Below are 14,114 nucleotides of genomic sequence, written 5' to 3' on the forward strand. Positions count from 1 at the left end.
GTCCCTGGTCAGCACCAACAAGCACCTCCTTTGGGAGCTGGGCCGGGTGCGGGCGCAGCACGAGGCCGAGGTGGAGCCGCTGCACTGGAGCCACAGGGAGCTCAGACCACGGCCCTGTGCCCCAGCCTCCCGCCCGCGTCCATGCCCTGAGCGCTCTTCTCCGTGGGTGTCTGTCTTCAGGGCCTGTGGGGCGGGGCGGGGGGGGTCTGAAGTGTCCTAAAACGACAGGCTCATCCAAGCCCCTTACATGTCTTGAGACAAACAGGTCAGTAGTTTTTCATCAAATATCTTGAGAAAATGCTGTATTTTTTTGCCTAACGTGCAAGAAAGCAGCTCTGTAGGACGGTTAAAGAAAATAATTGATTGTGTAACAAGCAACCCTTATTTAATGAACTAATACATTGTCCTAAAAAGTGGCTCTTCGATTATAACTGAGTTTCGCGTTGAGTTCTTTTATGAAATAAGCCGTGCACCACGGTTGATGAGCACGAACTGCAAGATCTGAGACTAAATACAAGTAACACCTAGAGCTGTGAAGAATAATGTCTGTGGCATTAACTTTCCACAGGAGAAATACCGCCCAAGCCCCGCTCTCCTTGGTTTGCAGTTCATTTCTGAAAAGTATGTCCTAACAGGGCGTAAAATTAGATTTTTAGATTGGAAACGTTGTTATCTTAGGTAATACTTGCTTTCTTTGGTGAAGCGAAGTGATTGTTGAGAGTGCCGTGCGGTGGACTTAGGGAGCAGAGCTGCAGGTCGCGAGCAGGGTCTGGCGCAGGCCCTGGGGCTCAGGAGGCGGCCCTCGCCTTCAGGTCGCGTTGCGTTTTCGTAACCACAGGGAAGTCGGTATGGGGGGGTGCGTGTTTCATCATGAGATTTTTTTCTTATTTAAAGATTTTCGCATGAATCCGTTTTCAGCTTGTAGAAGATTGTCGCCATGCTGTTACTTTATGTTTCTCGTTTGGGTTACGTTAAGCTTTGTATTTTTCATCAAACGTGGGAAGTTTGGGCCATGATTTCCTGTTATTTCTCCCTTGACCCGAGCCGCCTTTCCGATCCCCTCCCCCCAGCACTCCAGTGACGCCATGTCAGCCCCTGGGTCTGGCCCCCCCTTTCCCTAATCTTGGGTCTTTTCCTCCTTAGTGTTCTAGGAGCTTCGGTTGGGTGGCCTCTGTTGTCCCGTCACAGAGTTTACTGCTGTTTCCTCCATGCGCCTGACCTGCTGTTGGGCTTGTAGACTGAATTTTTAATTTTAGAAATTGTATATTCCTTCGTACTAAAATTCCATTTGGTCCTTTTTTATAAAAAGGAAAGAACACCTTTTTTATAAAGGTTTTATTTCCCATTATGTTCATGTTTCATTTAACTCCTTAACCATATTCTGAGTGGCGTTACTACAGATCATCTGGAACTCTTTGCGAACTGGTGACACCAGCTAACGCTGCTGCTGGCAGGTACGTGGGGACACCTGCTGGCCCTCGCGCCCCACACTTTCCATCAGGCTTCTAGAAGTCCGCCTCCTAGGGAGTCCTGCACCTGCTGCCCCATCGGCCAGGGTGTGCACCTGCCTTTCCAAGGTGCCTGGTCAAGGATTTTCCCTATTTTCCTACCGGATAGTCTGTCTCTTAACTTGTAGGAGTTATTTGTAGTGCTGGGTACTAGTACTTTGTGCATTATGTTTGCAAATAGCTTTTTCTTGTCTTTCCACATTTTAATGGTGTGTTTTGATGAAGAGAAAATTTAAACTTTAAAGTTTTTTTTTGTTGTTGTTATTGATGTGGACCATTTCTAACGTCTTTATTGAATTTGTTGCAGTATTGCTTCTGGTTTTTTGGCTGTGAGGCATGTGGGATCTTAGCTCCCCGACCAGGGATCAAACCTGCACCCCCTGCTTTGGAAGGCAAAGTCTTAACCGCTGGACTGCCAGGGAAGTCCCAATTTAAACTTTAATAGGATGCAATTTATCAGTCTTTTTCATGATGATTTTTCTGTTTGTAGTCATAAAATATTCCATGTATCTTCTAAAAGAGCGTACAGTTTTGTCTGTTTTGAGTATTAGATACATTCTACCTGGAATTGACTTCTGTGCGTGTTGTGAGGGTTAAGGACCCAGTTCCGGGGTTTTCACATGTAGCATCATCCATTCACAAGACTCGTTGGTCACAAATGATTCGTGTGTCTGTTCCCTCCACTGGGGTCCAGTCCATCCCTGTGCAGCACCACACTCCGTAGGTCAAGACCTCCCGCCCCATGTCGGGTGCTTGGGCTACTTTTGACCCTGTGAATTGCATGAGCTTCAGAATTAGCTGGGTAAGTTGGGATTTTGTTTGGGATTGCATTGGTCGGTTTGGGAAGAGCTGACATAGGTAATATTGGGTCTTACAAGCCATGACTGTAGTATCTGTGTCCACTTATTAGATCTCCTTTAATGTATGTTAATTATAGTTCTATGATTTTCTCCATGGAGGTCTCATGCATCTTTTGTTATGTTTCTTCCTAGGTTTTCCTTGTTTTGTGATGCCATATCTAAAAGATGTGTTTTTGAAATGTGTTTGTTTGTATTATATGGAAATAGAATTGATTTTTTGTACATTAATTTTACACCCAGCAATCTTGTTAGACTCGTAATAATTTGCCTGTAGCTGTGCTAGACTTTCTAGCACAGTCATGCCTTCTGTGAGTAATGGCTTTTCTTTTCTCCATTCCATTCCTTTACTCTGGGCTTTTACTTTATGTTTTCTTTTTGGTTTTGTTTTGAGTTTTGCTCTTCTGTGCTGGCTGGCATGTCTAATATAATTGTGGATTATACGTGGTAGTAGAGTGGGCATCTGTCTTGTTCTGGGTGTTAAATCAAAGGCGAGCTTTCACCACTTCACCACTAAACTTGCACCACTAAATTCGGGTTTTTGGTGGCCTTGCTCCTGTTGTTAATTTGCTAAGAATTTGTCATCGTGAGTGGATGAATAAGACACTCTGGTGCCACTACTGAGATGACCATGTGACTTTTCTCCCTTGTCCTATTCATATGGTTGTAACTACAGTAACTTTCTGGGAGAAGCACGACTTAGTGATGATGGGCTTTCCTTCCATACACGTTGTTGTACGTGGTTTGTGGGTGTTTTGTGTAGGATTTCGTGTTCCAGGTGTACCACTTAATGTCCCCCTGGGCAGTCAGATTCTCTGGGCCATCGTCCTGGCTGGCAGTGCCTGCCTCGCAGGCCATCGTGAGGGCTGAGTGACTTGTGAGTACGGTCCCGGACAGGTCGCACACACGGCCGGTACAGCGTGAGTGTGGCTCTGAGAAGAACGTGGTACGTCCGTGTCCAGGGTGACATTTGTCCTTGTGATGCTGTTCCTGTTGGGGTTTGCGTCATCACTATCGCTGTCCCAGCAGAATTTGTATAAGATTGTAACTGCTTCTTCCCTGAATGCCTGCAGGTTTCTTATTCAGTTGATTTACAATGTTATGTTAGTTTTTGCTGTACAGCAAAGTGGTTCAGATAGATATATATCTGTATATCTATAGCTATATCTATGTATATGTATACTGTTTCATATTCTTTTCCATTATGGTTTATCACGGGGTATTGAGTAGAGTTCCCTGTGCTACACAATAGGACCTTGTTATTTATTTTATATATAGGTAATGTTTATCTGTTAATCCCAAACTCCAAATTTATCCCTCCCCTCTGCCTTTCCCCTTTGGTAACCATAAGTTTGTTTTCAGTGTCTGTGAGTCTGTTTCTGTTTTGCAAAAAGTTTCATTTGTATCATTTTTTTGAAATTCTACATGTAAGTGATACCGTATTTGTCTTTCTCTGATTTACATCACTTAGTATGACAATCTCTAGGTCCATCCATGTTGCTGCAAATGGCATTATTTCAATCTCTTTTTATGGCTGAGTATTCCATTGTGTATATGTACCACATCTTCTTTATCCATTTGTTGGACACTTAGGTTGCTTCCATGTCCTGGCTATTGTATGTAGTGCTGCAGTGAACATTGCGGTACATGACTCTTTCTGAATTATGGTTTTCTTAGGGTATATACCCAGTAGTGGGATTGCTGGGTCATATGGTAGGTAGTTCTATTTTTAGTTTTTTAAGGAACCTCCATACTATTCTCCATAGTGGCTGTACCAGTTCACATCTTGTGAGGAGATTTTTGACTTGATTCAGTTGAATTATGGTTTGGCAATGCAGCAGAGTGGGTTCTCAGGGGCCGTCCATGTGCCTCCCCTGTAGCTGGTTTGGGGCCATGTGACCAACTCTGCAAGTGAAGGAGGCGTGTCTTCAGGGCCCAGCAGAGAAGAGCTGGTGGCCGCCCGAGTGGCACCCCTCCCCCCGGGCCCCAGCTGGCCTCCGTGTGAGTGAGATGCACACCTTGTTGCCCAGCCCCTGGACTTCCGGCTTCTCCATCGCCGTTGGTACTCACCTGGCCAGCACTGTGCGGGCTTCCCAGTTCTTCTTGAGTGAGTTTTCATAAGTTACGTTATCTCTAGGAATTTGTTCTTATGGCCTAATTTTCAGGTTTTTTGGCATGACGCTCAATCTTTTAATGACATTTTAATAGTTTCAGCATTTGAAGTTGTGTCCCTGTGGCAGAGACGTAGGGGCAGGTGTGTCCCTTCACGCAAGACCTTGCTGTTCAGGGGACGGGATGCAGCTGCCGTGGCGTCAGGCTCTGTCCCAGCTCCTGAGCTCAGGACCCTCGTCCAGGCAGCCCCAGTCGGTGACCGAGTGACCCCAGCAGGGCCCGGGGATGCCTCCAACAGGCCACTGACCGGGATCCTGGGCCAGCTTGGCGGTGGTCCGGAGGCCTCCGCTCCTGCGTCCTCCGCTCCTGCGTCCTCCTGTGTGCCTCGGGGGTGGCGCCCACCGTGGACTGCTGACTGCCTCCGAGCTGCTGTGCAGCCCCACTCATTCTCCTTGGTCATTCCTCATCCTGGCGGTTGAGCTGCTACCACTTCTGTGTTTCTCTTGCTTTATCACCTAATGTAATTGATACATTTTAGTTTAAATCTGCCATCTCATTTTGTGCTATTTGTTCTACTTGGATGATTTATTTTCCTGTCTAGTGTTGCCGTTTTTAGATAATTTTCTGTCATTCACATTTTCACCTCTACAAGTTTGGAGGCTGTGTGCCCTGTTCCTGGTGTGCTATCACAGCACATGTTTGTGTTTATTTGATCAGCACTCCTGACATCATACACGAGCCATGAGCACGTGACTCCCTGTGCACCCCTTCTGGCTTGCATGTCATGCTTTTCAGGTGCCTTAATGAAATATTTTGTTTAGATGAAATACAGTCACTGTTTACCTGTAGTTATTTATTGTTTGCCCACTTCTCTCTCACATCTCAGCCTCTCCGTCTCTAATCACTGTGTTTATAATTTCCTTTCTCACCTGCTGGCACGAGTCTCCCCATCATGGTCTAAAAACGTCCTTATTTTATGCCAGTTTTGATGGCGTCATCCCCGTTTTCAGGGCTGATGTGGGCGTCCGTGATGTGGTTTGTGTCCAGATCCCACTCCAGGCCTTGCACCTGGAGGGCGGCTGGCGCTCCCGTAAGTTGCAGCCTCTCCTGGGCGTGTCCGTGTTACCATAGTGCCCGCGCGACTGCCCGTGCACACAGCGCACTTTTGAGGACCACAGACCCACGATTCAACACCTTTATTTGTCACTTTACCAATCTGACACAGTGTTAACAACAGGGAACACACGAGGAGGTATGCAGACAGACAGGGGCTGTTTCATCACAGGTTTGCAAGCCAGGCCTTGCACCGCGACTGACAGGTGACACCACGCCTCGGCCCTACAGACGCCCCCAGAGTTCCTGGTGAGTGTGGTTCTGAGTCAGAGCACCCGTTGACGTCCACACTGCTTGTCCCATCACACTGCAAAGTGATGCCCTCATCGCTCCCTAACAGTAAGAAAACAGTGCAAAAATAGATCGCATCTATATATACATTTATTTCCCTTTCCTGAAAAAAACTTAGTACAAACTAGTAGCATATGATCCCTTTCAAGTTTGAGTTATGTGCGTCTCCTTTGTTGTTTGGCTTGGTTTGGGGAAGAGAGAAAGTTAACTAAAGCATCTCAAAGTGCAGGGCGACCACCTCCCAGGAGTGCCTGGGGCCACCACTGGCCACACTCTCCACTCCCACGGACAAAGGCCACCCCCGAGCCACGGGATTTCACAGAGGGCTCAGTAGTCAGCGGCGGGAAGCTACTCAGGGTCAGAGTTCGAAGGACATTCTAGCCTCGTGGTGACTTCACAGCACAGCTGAATTGTCAACCTGAGTGGACGGAACAGGTGACAGTGGTGTCCCCACCTGCGTGCACTGTGGGACAGGGTGTGCCAGCTCACGCGGGAACATTCCCAGAGGAGGGAGCCTGCTGGGTGCTCAGGGGTGGGGACAGCACCAGCAGCCTCCCCTAAAGGTCCAGGCAGTGGCTGTTGTAGGGTTCGTGGGCCGTGGCGTCTGTGACCGATCTCCCTGCCGCCGGCGTAGCCACAGAAGCAGCCACGGGCGGTGCGCGGCAGGGCCGTGTGCCGTTAAGGCTTGATCCACGGCAGCCGGTGGCTGAGCAGGCCCAGGCTTCGGGTGTGTGAGCCTCTGTCCGCTTGGTGCTTCAGAGGGATGCCTCGGCCTGCCCTGAGCTCTCGGCCAGTGGGGCGTGGACGTAGCGCAGCTTAGGCGATGCCGCTGGAGCTCCCCGTGCCTCTTCCTGACTAACTTTCATTGGCCTCAAACCTTAAGACTGAGGATACTCGAGGTGTAAAAATACTCCAGTATAAATATAGATCTCTTCCTATAATATTTTAAACGTACGTAATTTGAACTTCAATTTTGGTGAACTGACCACCGCCTAGTTGCTTATCCTACAGCATTAAATAGAAATAAATAAGTACTGTGGCACAATGTTCTCCAACGCTCGCTCTGCTGTCCCGGCGCTCGGCGCCGTCAGCGTGGTGCACCCTGACCACGGGCCCCTGCTTCCTGCTGGGCTTGCTGTGCAGTTTCCTTCATTCACAGAGAGACACGTAGTTCCTAGTTAACCACAGTTAGTAGAAGCGAATGGGTGTTGCATAGAACATGCAGCGAAGGCGCACACCTGCCTGTTTGTCCACAGCACCCAGAGCCTGAGGGAGGCACGTGTGTCTGCGCAGAGCTTGGAGCCCGAGCGCCGTGCTGTGTTTGGGCTACACACAGATGCCGTGACGGAGCCGACGGGGAGGGGGCCGCCGCTTCCTCCTGCCCTGAGCGGGGAGATGTGTTTCCAGAGCTACCCTTTGGGAAGGAGGCCTCAGGCGGGCTGGGGACACCTGAGACCCAGCCAGACGCCTCGGCCTCCGCAGCTCGCGAACCCGCAAGCACGGGGCTGGCCACGGGGGCAGCTGTGTGCACTAGACTTTCCTTAACCCAAGGGGGAGGTGCTGCTGTAGCCATCGGGAAGATGGGTTTCCTGCGGTGGGTGGTGTCGGCCCCGCAGGCCGGGCCCGGGGCGGGGGGGCAGCGTGAGGAAGCGTCCCAGGACGCCACTGGTGTCGTTTCTTCTGCTCAGTCCGCCTCCCGTGTGCTCCCGGGCAGCCAGCCCCTGACTGGCTGGGGGGGCTGGACCCCCGTGTCCTGCCGCGGGGCGGCTGTGCGGGGTGCCGGGCTGTCGGGCAGGCGGAGACCCGCGGCGGCTGGGCAGAGGATGGGTCTGGGGAGGAGTCTTGTCCCAAGTCCACGGAGAGGAACCGGCCGGCACTGGAACACGGGCTTTGCCATCTGTGATCAGCTTAGTGCCCAGAAACACTCTGCACGTTCAGAGTTCTCTGCAGACGCGATTCCCCAGGTGACTCTTGCCTCTGGAGGGAGGAGAGGCGCCCGGGGCGGGGCCGGCCTCCTGCCTGCCTTCCCCCAGCCCTCGGGCCTGTTTCCTGGTGGCGGATTGGGGGCCTGGCTGGGCAGCTTCGGATCCCCAAGTTTTAGAAACTTCCTAGACGGCAGCGATTCACATCTTCGCAGTGAGCCCCGGGTGCCTGTGCTCCGTCACTTCCTGGGTGATCGCGCGGTGAGGTGCCAGGCCTCAAGACGAAGCTGCCCGCAGAGGCTACCGCCATCCCGGGGGAGCCCCCCGTGCAAGGGGCCGCGTCGGCTGGGAGCGCTGGCCTGAGCCCCTCCGTGTGGGTGGGCAGGTGTCCCAGGTCCAGCTGTGACCAACGTGCCTGCCGTGGCAGTGCTGGCCTTTCTCACGGCCACCTGTGCCGTGTGTCCATGGAGGGGTGCCCCTCACCGGCCTGCTGCGCTGGACGCAGGACAGATCGTGGCAGGGCGGTTGGGTTCCCGGGAAGCATTCCCTGGGGGCTGCCATGGGCTGTCCCCGGGACCGAAACGAGGACCACAGGGTCCAGAGGGTTACACGCCGGCCTGTGGCCATGTCCATGCAAAGGGACACACCGCCAAGGGCCCACTGTGACAGCAGGAGCCCCCCACCCCACCCCGGCGTCTCAGAGAAACCAAACCCCGCAGATGCTACTGGCCTCGGGCCCTCCCCTGGCCTGGTCCTGCCCTGCGGCTTCTGCACTCCTGAGCGGGGAGGACAGGGCAGGCCGCTCACGGAGGCTCCAGAGAGGCCAGAGGAAGCACAGCGGCCAGAGAAGCAAGGAGAGAGCCGTCGCACTACCCGCGCAGCCTCTAGCCCAGGGCCCCCGGGGTCCTTGCGGGTCGGGGCGGGGACACAGGGGCCGCTGGGAGGGAGTCACAGAGACGGGATATTCTAAGTCTTCCCTGAGCCGTTCTGAGAATAAACATGCATCACTGTTTCCTATTTCTTCTCAGGGAAGTGAAATGAACTGCCCTTAGTTTCCATTTTAAAATCTCGTGACGTCACACTTGGAGTCACTTTGGTCGACAGAGGCTTCTTCCTTTGCACGGCAGCCCTCAGCTCGGCGCCCGCCCTCAACGCAGACCTGGCGGTCGGTTTGTGCATCTGAGCGCGTGTGCGTGCGTGCGTGCGTGCGTGCGTGCACGGTGTGTGCGCAGTGCGTGTGCGTGCATGCGTGGGTGTGTTTGTGTGTGCTGGGCGTGCAAGCGTGCACTGTGAACCCCGCCTCCCACACCTCCGTGGTGCTCTCCGGGCCCCACGGTGCCCTGTCTGGGGCTCCCTCTGCTTTATCGGTGCTGCTGGTTGGTGCCTTGGTGCTTGCGGGTCAACACCGCCCCGACAGGGTCTGCCCACCAGCTCCTTTAAAACGCCCCCTTTGCTGCAAACCAGTGGCCAGTGTGGTCTGGCCCCGAGAGACACTTTGGAAAGGGCCATCTGCCCACTTCCTGGCGGGCACGAGGCAGGTGTGTTAGGAAAGGTGAGTCGGGGCCAAAGCTGGGGTGGAGGGGAGTGCGGGCCCGGGCGGGAGGGAGGCAGGCCTGGAGCCTCCGCGGCCGCCCAGCCCCGGGTCCGAGTCCTGCCTGCAAAGCACAGGAATGTAACGAAGTGTGAGGCGGCGGGGGACCGGACGACGGGAGAAGGCCCCGCCGGCTACTTGCCCCCCTGCACCTTCTGGTCGTAGGTGCCGGCGTGCTTGTAGCCCGGCACATAGCCCGACTCGTCCACCAGGTCCACGCGGCCCGCCCTGCCCTTGCCCCTGCCCGACGGGTCGAAGCGCTCCTTGTGGGAGCCCGTGAACTTGGTGGTGTCCGTGAGCCGCGACACGGTGGGCGAGGAGATGGCTTTCTGCAAGAGAGCGGGGAACGAGGTTAGGGAAGCCGCCAGGGCGAGTCCAGCCCAGGGGCCCAGACCGCAGACGGGGGCCGCTGGCGCCCGGGAACCACGCTTCTGCCTCCTTCCCGAGACCCGCCCGCCGCACTCACCGTCACCCCCGAGATGATGGGGGCCTTGCCCTCGATGAGCCGGTGCACCTCTCGGACGGCCTCCTCGCTGCTCTTGTCTTTGAATCTCTTCTTGGCCAGCTCCTCCAGTGCCTCCTTGAACTGCTCGAATGAGATGGTCCTGCAGGACTTGCCCCTGCAGGGAGAGGGGGCTCAGGGGGCGCCCACCGGGCCCAGGCATGGGGAGGAGGCGCTGAGCAGTCACTGGCCTGGGACCCGCGCCCCACCCAGGGCCCCGCTGACATCGGGGGACCCCTCACCCCACCTCTTTCCCACAGCCCAGAGCGAGTCTGCCATTAAAACACAGAACGTGCCCCTGCCCCGCCCTGGTCTGCAGCATTGCACCCAATAGTCGGTTGCCATCGGCAATGGCAGCAAATATAAATCGTCTTGGAACAAAGTTGAAAGGAAGCACGTCCTTTATGAACGACTGGACATCAAAACACATCCTGGTCTGGTTCTAAAGCGGGCGAGCGTGTGGCCTCCATCAGAGGGAAAGTCAGGGTGAAAAGCACGTCAGATCCCATGGCACAGAGGCAGCTGCAGTCCTGGCTGCGGCCACCAGCCTGCGTGGGGTCGCCGGGGGGGGGGGCACGGTCCCCACTCAGGGACAGGACTGGGGGCCGCCTCCCCGTGGCCGGGGCCTGACCAGCACTGGGCGGGCTGGGGCACAGCCGGGACCCGGGAGCAGCTCCTCCCCCGGAGGCATCCCACAGCTGCCCGGGACCTGGTAGGTCGTTCTTGCAATTTCTTTCTCCTCCCTCCCTCCCTCCCTCCCTCCCTCCCTTTCTGGCTGCGTTGCTTCACGCGGGCTTTCTCTAGTTGCGGTGGCAAGCAGGGGCTTCTCATTGCAATGGCCTCCCCCATTGTGGAGCACGGGCTCCAGGCGCGTGGACTCAGTAGTTGTGGCGCACGGGCTCAGCTGCTCCGCAGCATGTGGGATCTTCCCGGACCAGGGCTCGAACCCATGTCCCCTGCGTTAGCAGGCGGATTCCCAACCACCGTGCCACCAGGGAAGTCCATTCTCACAATTTCAAAATGGCTCTAGACTGGCTCTTGCTCTCTACGAATTTTAACTGAAAAACACTTCTGCCACTTTGGATCTTCCCCAGCTAATCCATCCGGTGAGGCTTTCAATGTTCTACAGTAAGAGGAGGTGGGGGGAGGTGCCCCGGGGACCAACAGAAAGGCTGCCTGCAGAAGCCAAGGGCTCGAGACTGTGCAGCCGACGGCACCCAGGGGACCGGCTGGAGAGGCGAGGGCAGAGTGGGAGGGGGCTGCCCCCACGTCAGCACCGGCCGCAAAGCCACAGGGACGGCCGCAGAGCGGCCACAGGACAGTCAGAAACAGGCCACATGTAAGGGTTTTTGACAAGGTTGCATAAGCCAATGAGTGCAGGTGGAACTGTCCTTTCAGCGGCCGGAGGCTGTGCACAGAGGAAGGGGCCTGGCCTGTGCCCCACGCCGTCTACAAGGTTAACTCAACTGGACCACAGTCCTGCATTTATCAGACCCCGAACCATCCAACTTCTGGATAAGCATCCCAATGAAACTCTTCGTGACCTTGGCTTAGGCAAAGATTTTCTCAGGAACGACCCCCCAGAAACAGTCCATAAAAGACAAACAATGAATTGGACTTGACCAAAAATTTTAAAACCATGCTCTTCAAAAGATACTGTTAAGAGAAGTAAAAGACAAGTCACAGATGGAGAAAATCTGATAAAGGACTTGTATCTGAAATACACAAAGAACTCATACCTCAACAACAAGAAAAAAACCTAATGTAAAAAGTTGGGCAGGGGCTTCCCTGGTGGCGCAGTGGTTGAGAGTCCGCCTGCCGATGCAGGGGACACAGGTTCGTGCCCCGGTCTGGGAAGATCCCACATGCCGTGGAGCGGCTGGGCCCGTGAGCCATGGCCGCTGAGCCTGCGCGTCCCGAGCCTGTGCTCGGCAACGGGAGAGGCCACAGCAGTGAGAGGCCCGCGTACTGCAAAAAAAAAAAAAAAAAAGTTGGGCAAAATATTTGAACCGGACACTTTGTCAAAGATCTTCAAGTGCAAACCAGCCCGTGAAGGACGCTCCACGTCACTGGGCACCAGGGAAATCAGGTTAAACTGGGATGTGGCCCTGCCGCACACCCACTGGGACAGTGGAAGTAAGTAAACCAGATAAAAGGACACCACGGTGTGGAAGGGTGCAGGCGGCAACATCCCCCAGAGGTGGGCTGGCAGCCCACGCACAACCCCGCGACCCCTCCTGGGTCTCACTCGCACGTAAACCTGTGCGTGTGTATTGTTCTCCTATTCGTGGTTCTGTTCAGTCACCAGGACTCCAACAGCCCAGCGGTAAGCGATAAACATGCCTCAGGACGTCCCCCGTGCATGCCGGGACTCACAGGCACTTGACACGTGAGCCTGCGGACACGGGACGTGCTGACCGGCCAGCCCAGGGTCGGGAGACAGCAGAGGGAGGACACAGCCGCAGGGGCCATGGGGAGGACGACCGAGTCGTGCCACCAGCGAGGCCACGTGGGCGGGTGGTGAGCGGAGCCCGAGAGGCCTGGACGGCTGTCAGGAGGGGCACCTGGACCACAGGCCTCATCAGAGCCCCCGTGTCCGGCGGTGGGTTCCACCCCTCAAAGCCTGGCTGCGACGCCACGGCGGCTCTGAGGTCCATGGGCCGGGCCGGGGGGATCCCTTGGCCCAGCTGTCCCGGGCAGCGTGGTCCTGGCCTTGTCGGGGCGGGGAACCTGGCATCCCTGCTGGTTGCTGACCCGCGACGGCCGCGGGGCCCCGCTTGTTTGTCCTGGGTTGTCCAAGGCGCTCCTGTCTCTATTCACGGATGCCAGGCCTGACTGCCAGCCTGGTGACCGGCCGCTGGGGCACCAGGCACCACCAGTGTGAGTCACTCGGGCTGGGGGCGGGGGCGTGGCCGATGGGGCCTCCATCAGAGGCCGCATTCACATCAAGTGGGCGTGCGGGCCCAGGGCGCTGACCTGCCTGCTCCACCTGGCGGGGCCGGGTGTCCCCGCGTGTCCCCACCGTGACCGCCAGGCAGGGTCTCGGAGCCCGGGCTGGGCTGGCAGGGAGCCTTCCCCAGGGGGCCCCGTGGCCCCCGCTGGGAGCAGTCCCTGGGGAGTTCTCGAATGACACTGCCAGCCTCTTCCCTGGAGACACGTGATCACTTTACACGGCTCCCCACACACAGGGAGCCTGTTCTCCAGAGTGCACAGAACTGGAGGGGGTCCCCCACCAGACCCCCCTCCTCCTGGCTCAGGGCTGGGGCCAACCAGTGCCCTGCTCAGAAGGCTGTTGTTCTGCTAGAAATCTGGTCCAGCAGTAATGGGGTCACTGGTCACACACGAGGCCCCGTGGCTTGTGCTTCCCAGGCCCTGCGTCCCCAGACCTCCAGGCCCAACACAGGGCAGGCAGAGGGCTGAGCCCGGCCACTCCCGAAGTTCATCAGGGGCACTCGATGCCAAGGATCTGGGCGGGGGGTGGTGGTGGTAGGGGGGGCAGCGCAGCCCTCCGAGGACAGAGGTCTGTGTCTCCAGGGCCAGCGTCATGAAGGCAGCTGGACTTTGGCTAACATGTCCTAGGACGGAGCAAGGGGCCCCCTCTGGACCACAGATAACATGCCACTTGGGGGCTGGAGAAAGCTGACTCCCAGGCTCCCCTGAGCAGCAGAAGCTGGGACCTGGGTGACCTGTCCAGAGAGCAGGAAGTGGGATCTGGAGGGGGAGACTCGGGCACCAACGAGGGTCAGAGGAGGGAGCCTCTGGGATATTCCCATCAGACCCTGGGCCAGCGGGGCTGTGCGGGTTGCCACGGGAGCGCTGTCTGCAGGTCCTGGATGCCGTGTGAGGATGCAGTGTGATGTGGCAGCTGCCCACACGTCTGGTACCAGGCCTTGGGAGTGGGCAGACGCCAGCCCCCTGCTCCTGGGCCCCGGGGACCACGCTGCTGGCAACCTGGAAGGAGGCTGCTGACACCCATGTCTGGCGGCCTCCAGGCCAGCCGCCTGAAGGGCAGCTGTGACCCCAACAGTCAGCTACTCCCCAAGCAGGAAAGAGCGTCCTAAGTTCCTCCTGACTTTGCGAGGGCCTAACGCAGGCTGGAGGCTCAGGGATGGGTTCTGGGGACAGATGCACTTGAGGTCATTGAAACCACTTCTGGGTGTTTGGGGAAGGTCATCAAAAGGCCTGTGTGCACTGGCGTCCAACACCGATATCAGCAGT

General features: G+C 56.0%; 2 protein-coding genes across 2 annotated transcripts in view; one reads left to right on the plus strand and one right to left on the minus strand.

The window, feature by feature from the left end:
• CEP72 (centrosomal protein 72) overlaps window positions 1-7,533 on the plus strand; it is a 39,231-nt gene extending 31,698 nt beyond the window's left edge. Inside the window, 1 exon segment of the mRNA XM_089908355.1 lies at window positions 1-7,533. Coding sequence (XP_089764481.1) covers window positions 1-220 — 220 coding nt within the window. The 3' untranslated portion in view covers window positions 221-7,533.
• The window catches only part of TPPP (tubulin polymerization promoting protein), a 26,232-nt gene continuing 16,318 nt past the window's right edge, over window positions 4,201-14,114 (minus strand). The window contains exons 3-4 of the mRNA XM_022581300.2: window positions 9,861-10,014; window positions 4,201-9,723 (exon numbers count right to left, since the gene is read on the minus strand). Of these exons, the coding sequence (XP_022437008.1) occupies window positions 9,529-9,723; window positions 9,861-10,014 (349 nt within the window). The 3' untranslated portion in view covers window positions 4,201-9,528. The remainder of the gene's footprint in view (window positions 9,724-9,860; window positions 10,015-14,114) is intronic.

This window comes from Delphinapterus leucas, chromosome 3 (genome assembly GCF_059928025.1).
Source record: "Delphinapterus leucas isolate spDelLeu-1000000601 "Yukka" chromosome 3, BTC_Dleu_Yukka2, whole genome shotgun sequence".
Taxonomy (NCBI): Eukaryota; Metazoa; Chordata; class Mammalia; order Artiodactyla; family Monodontidae; genus Delphinapterus; species Delphinapterus leucas.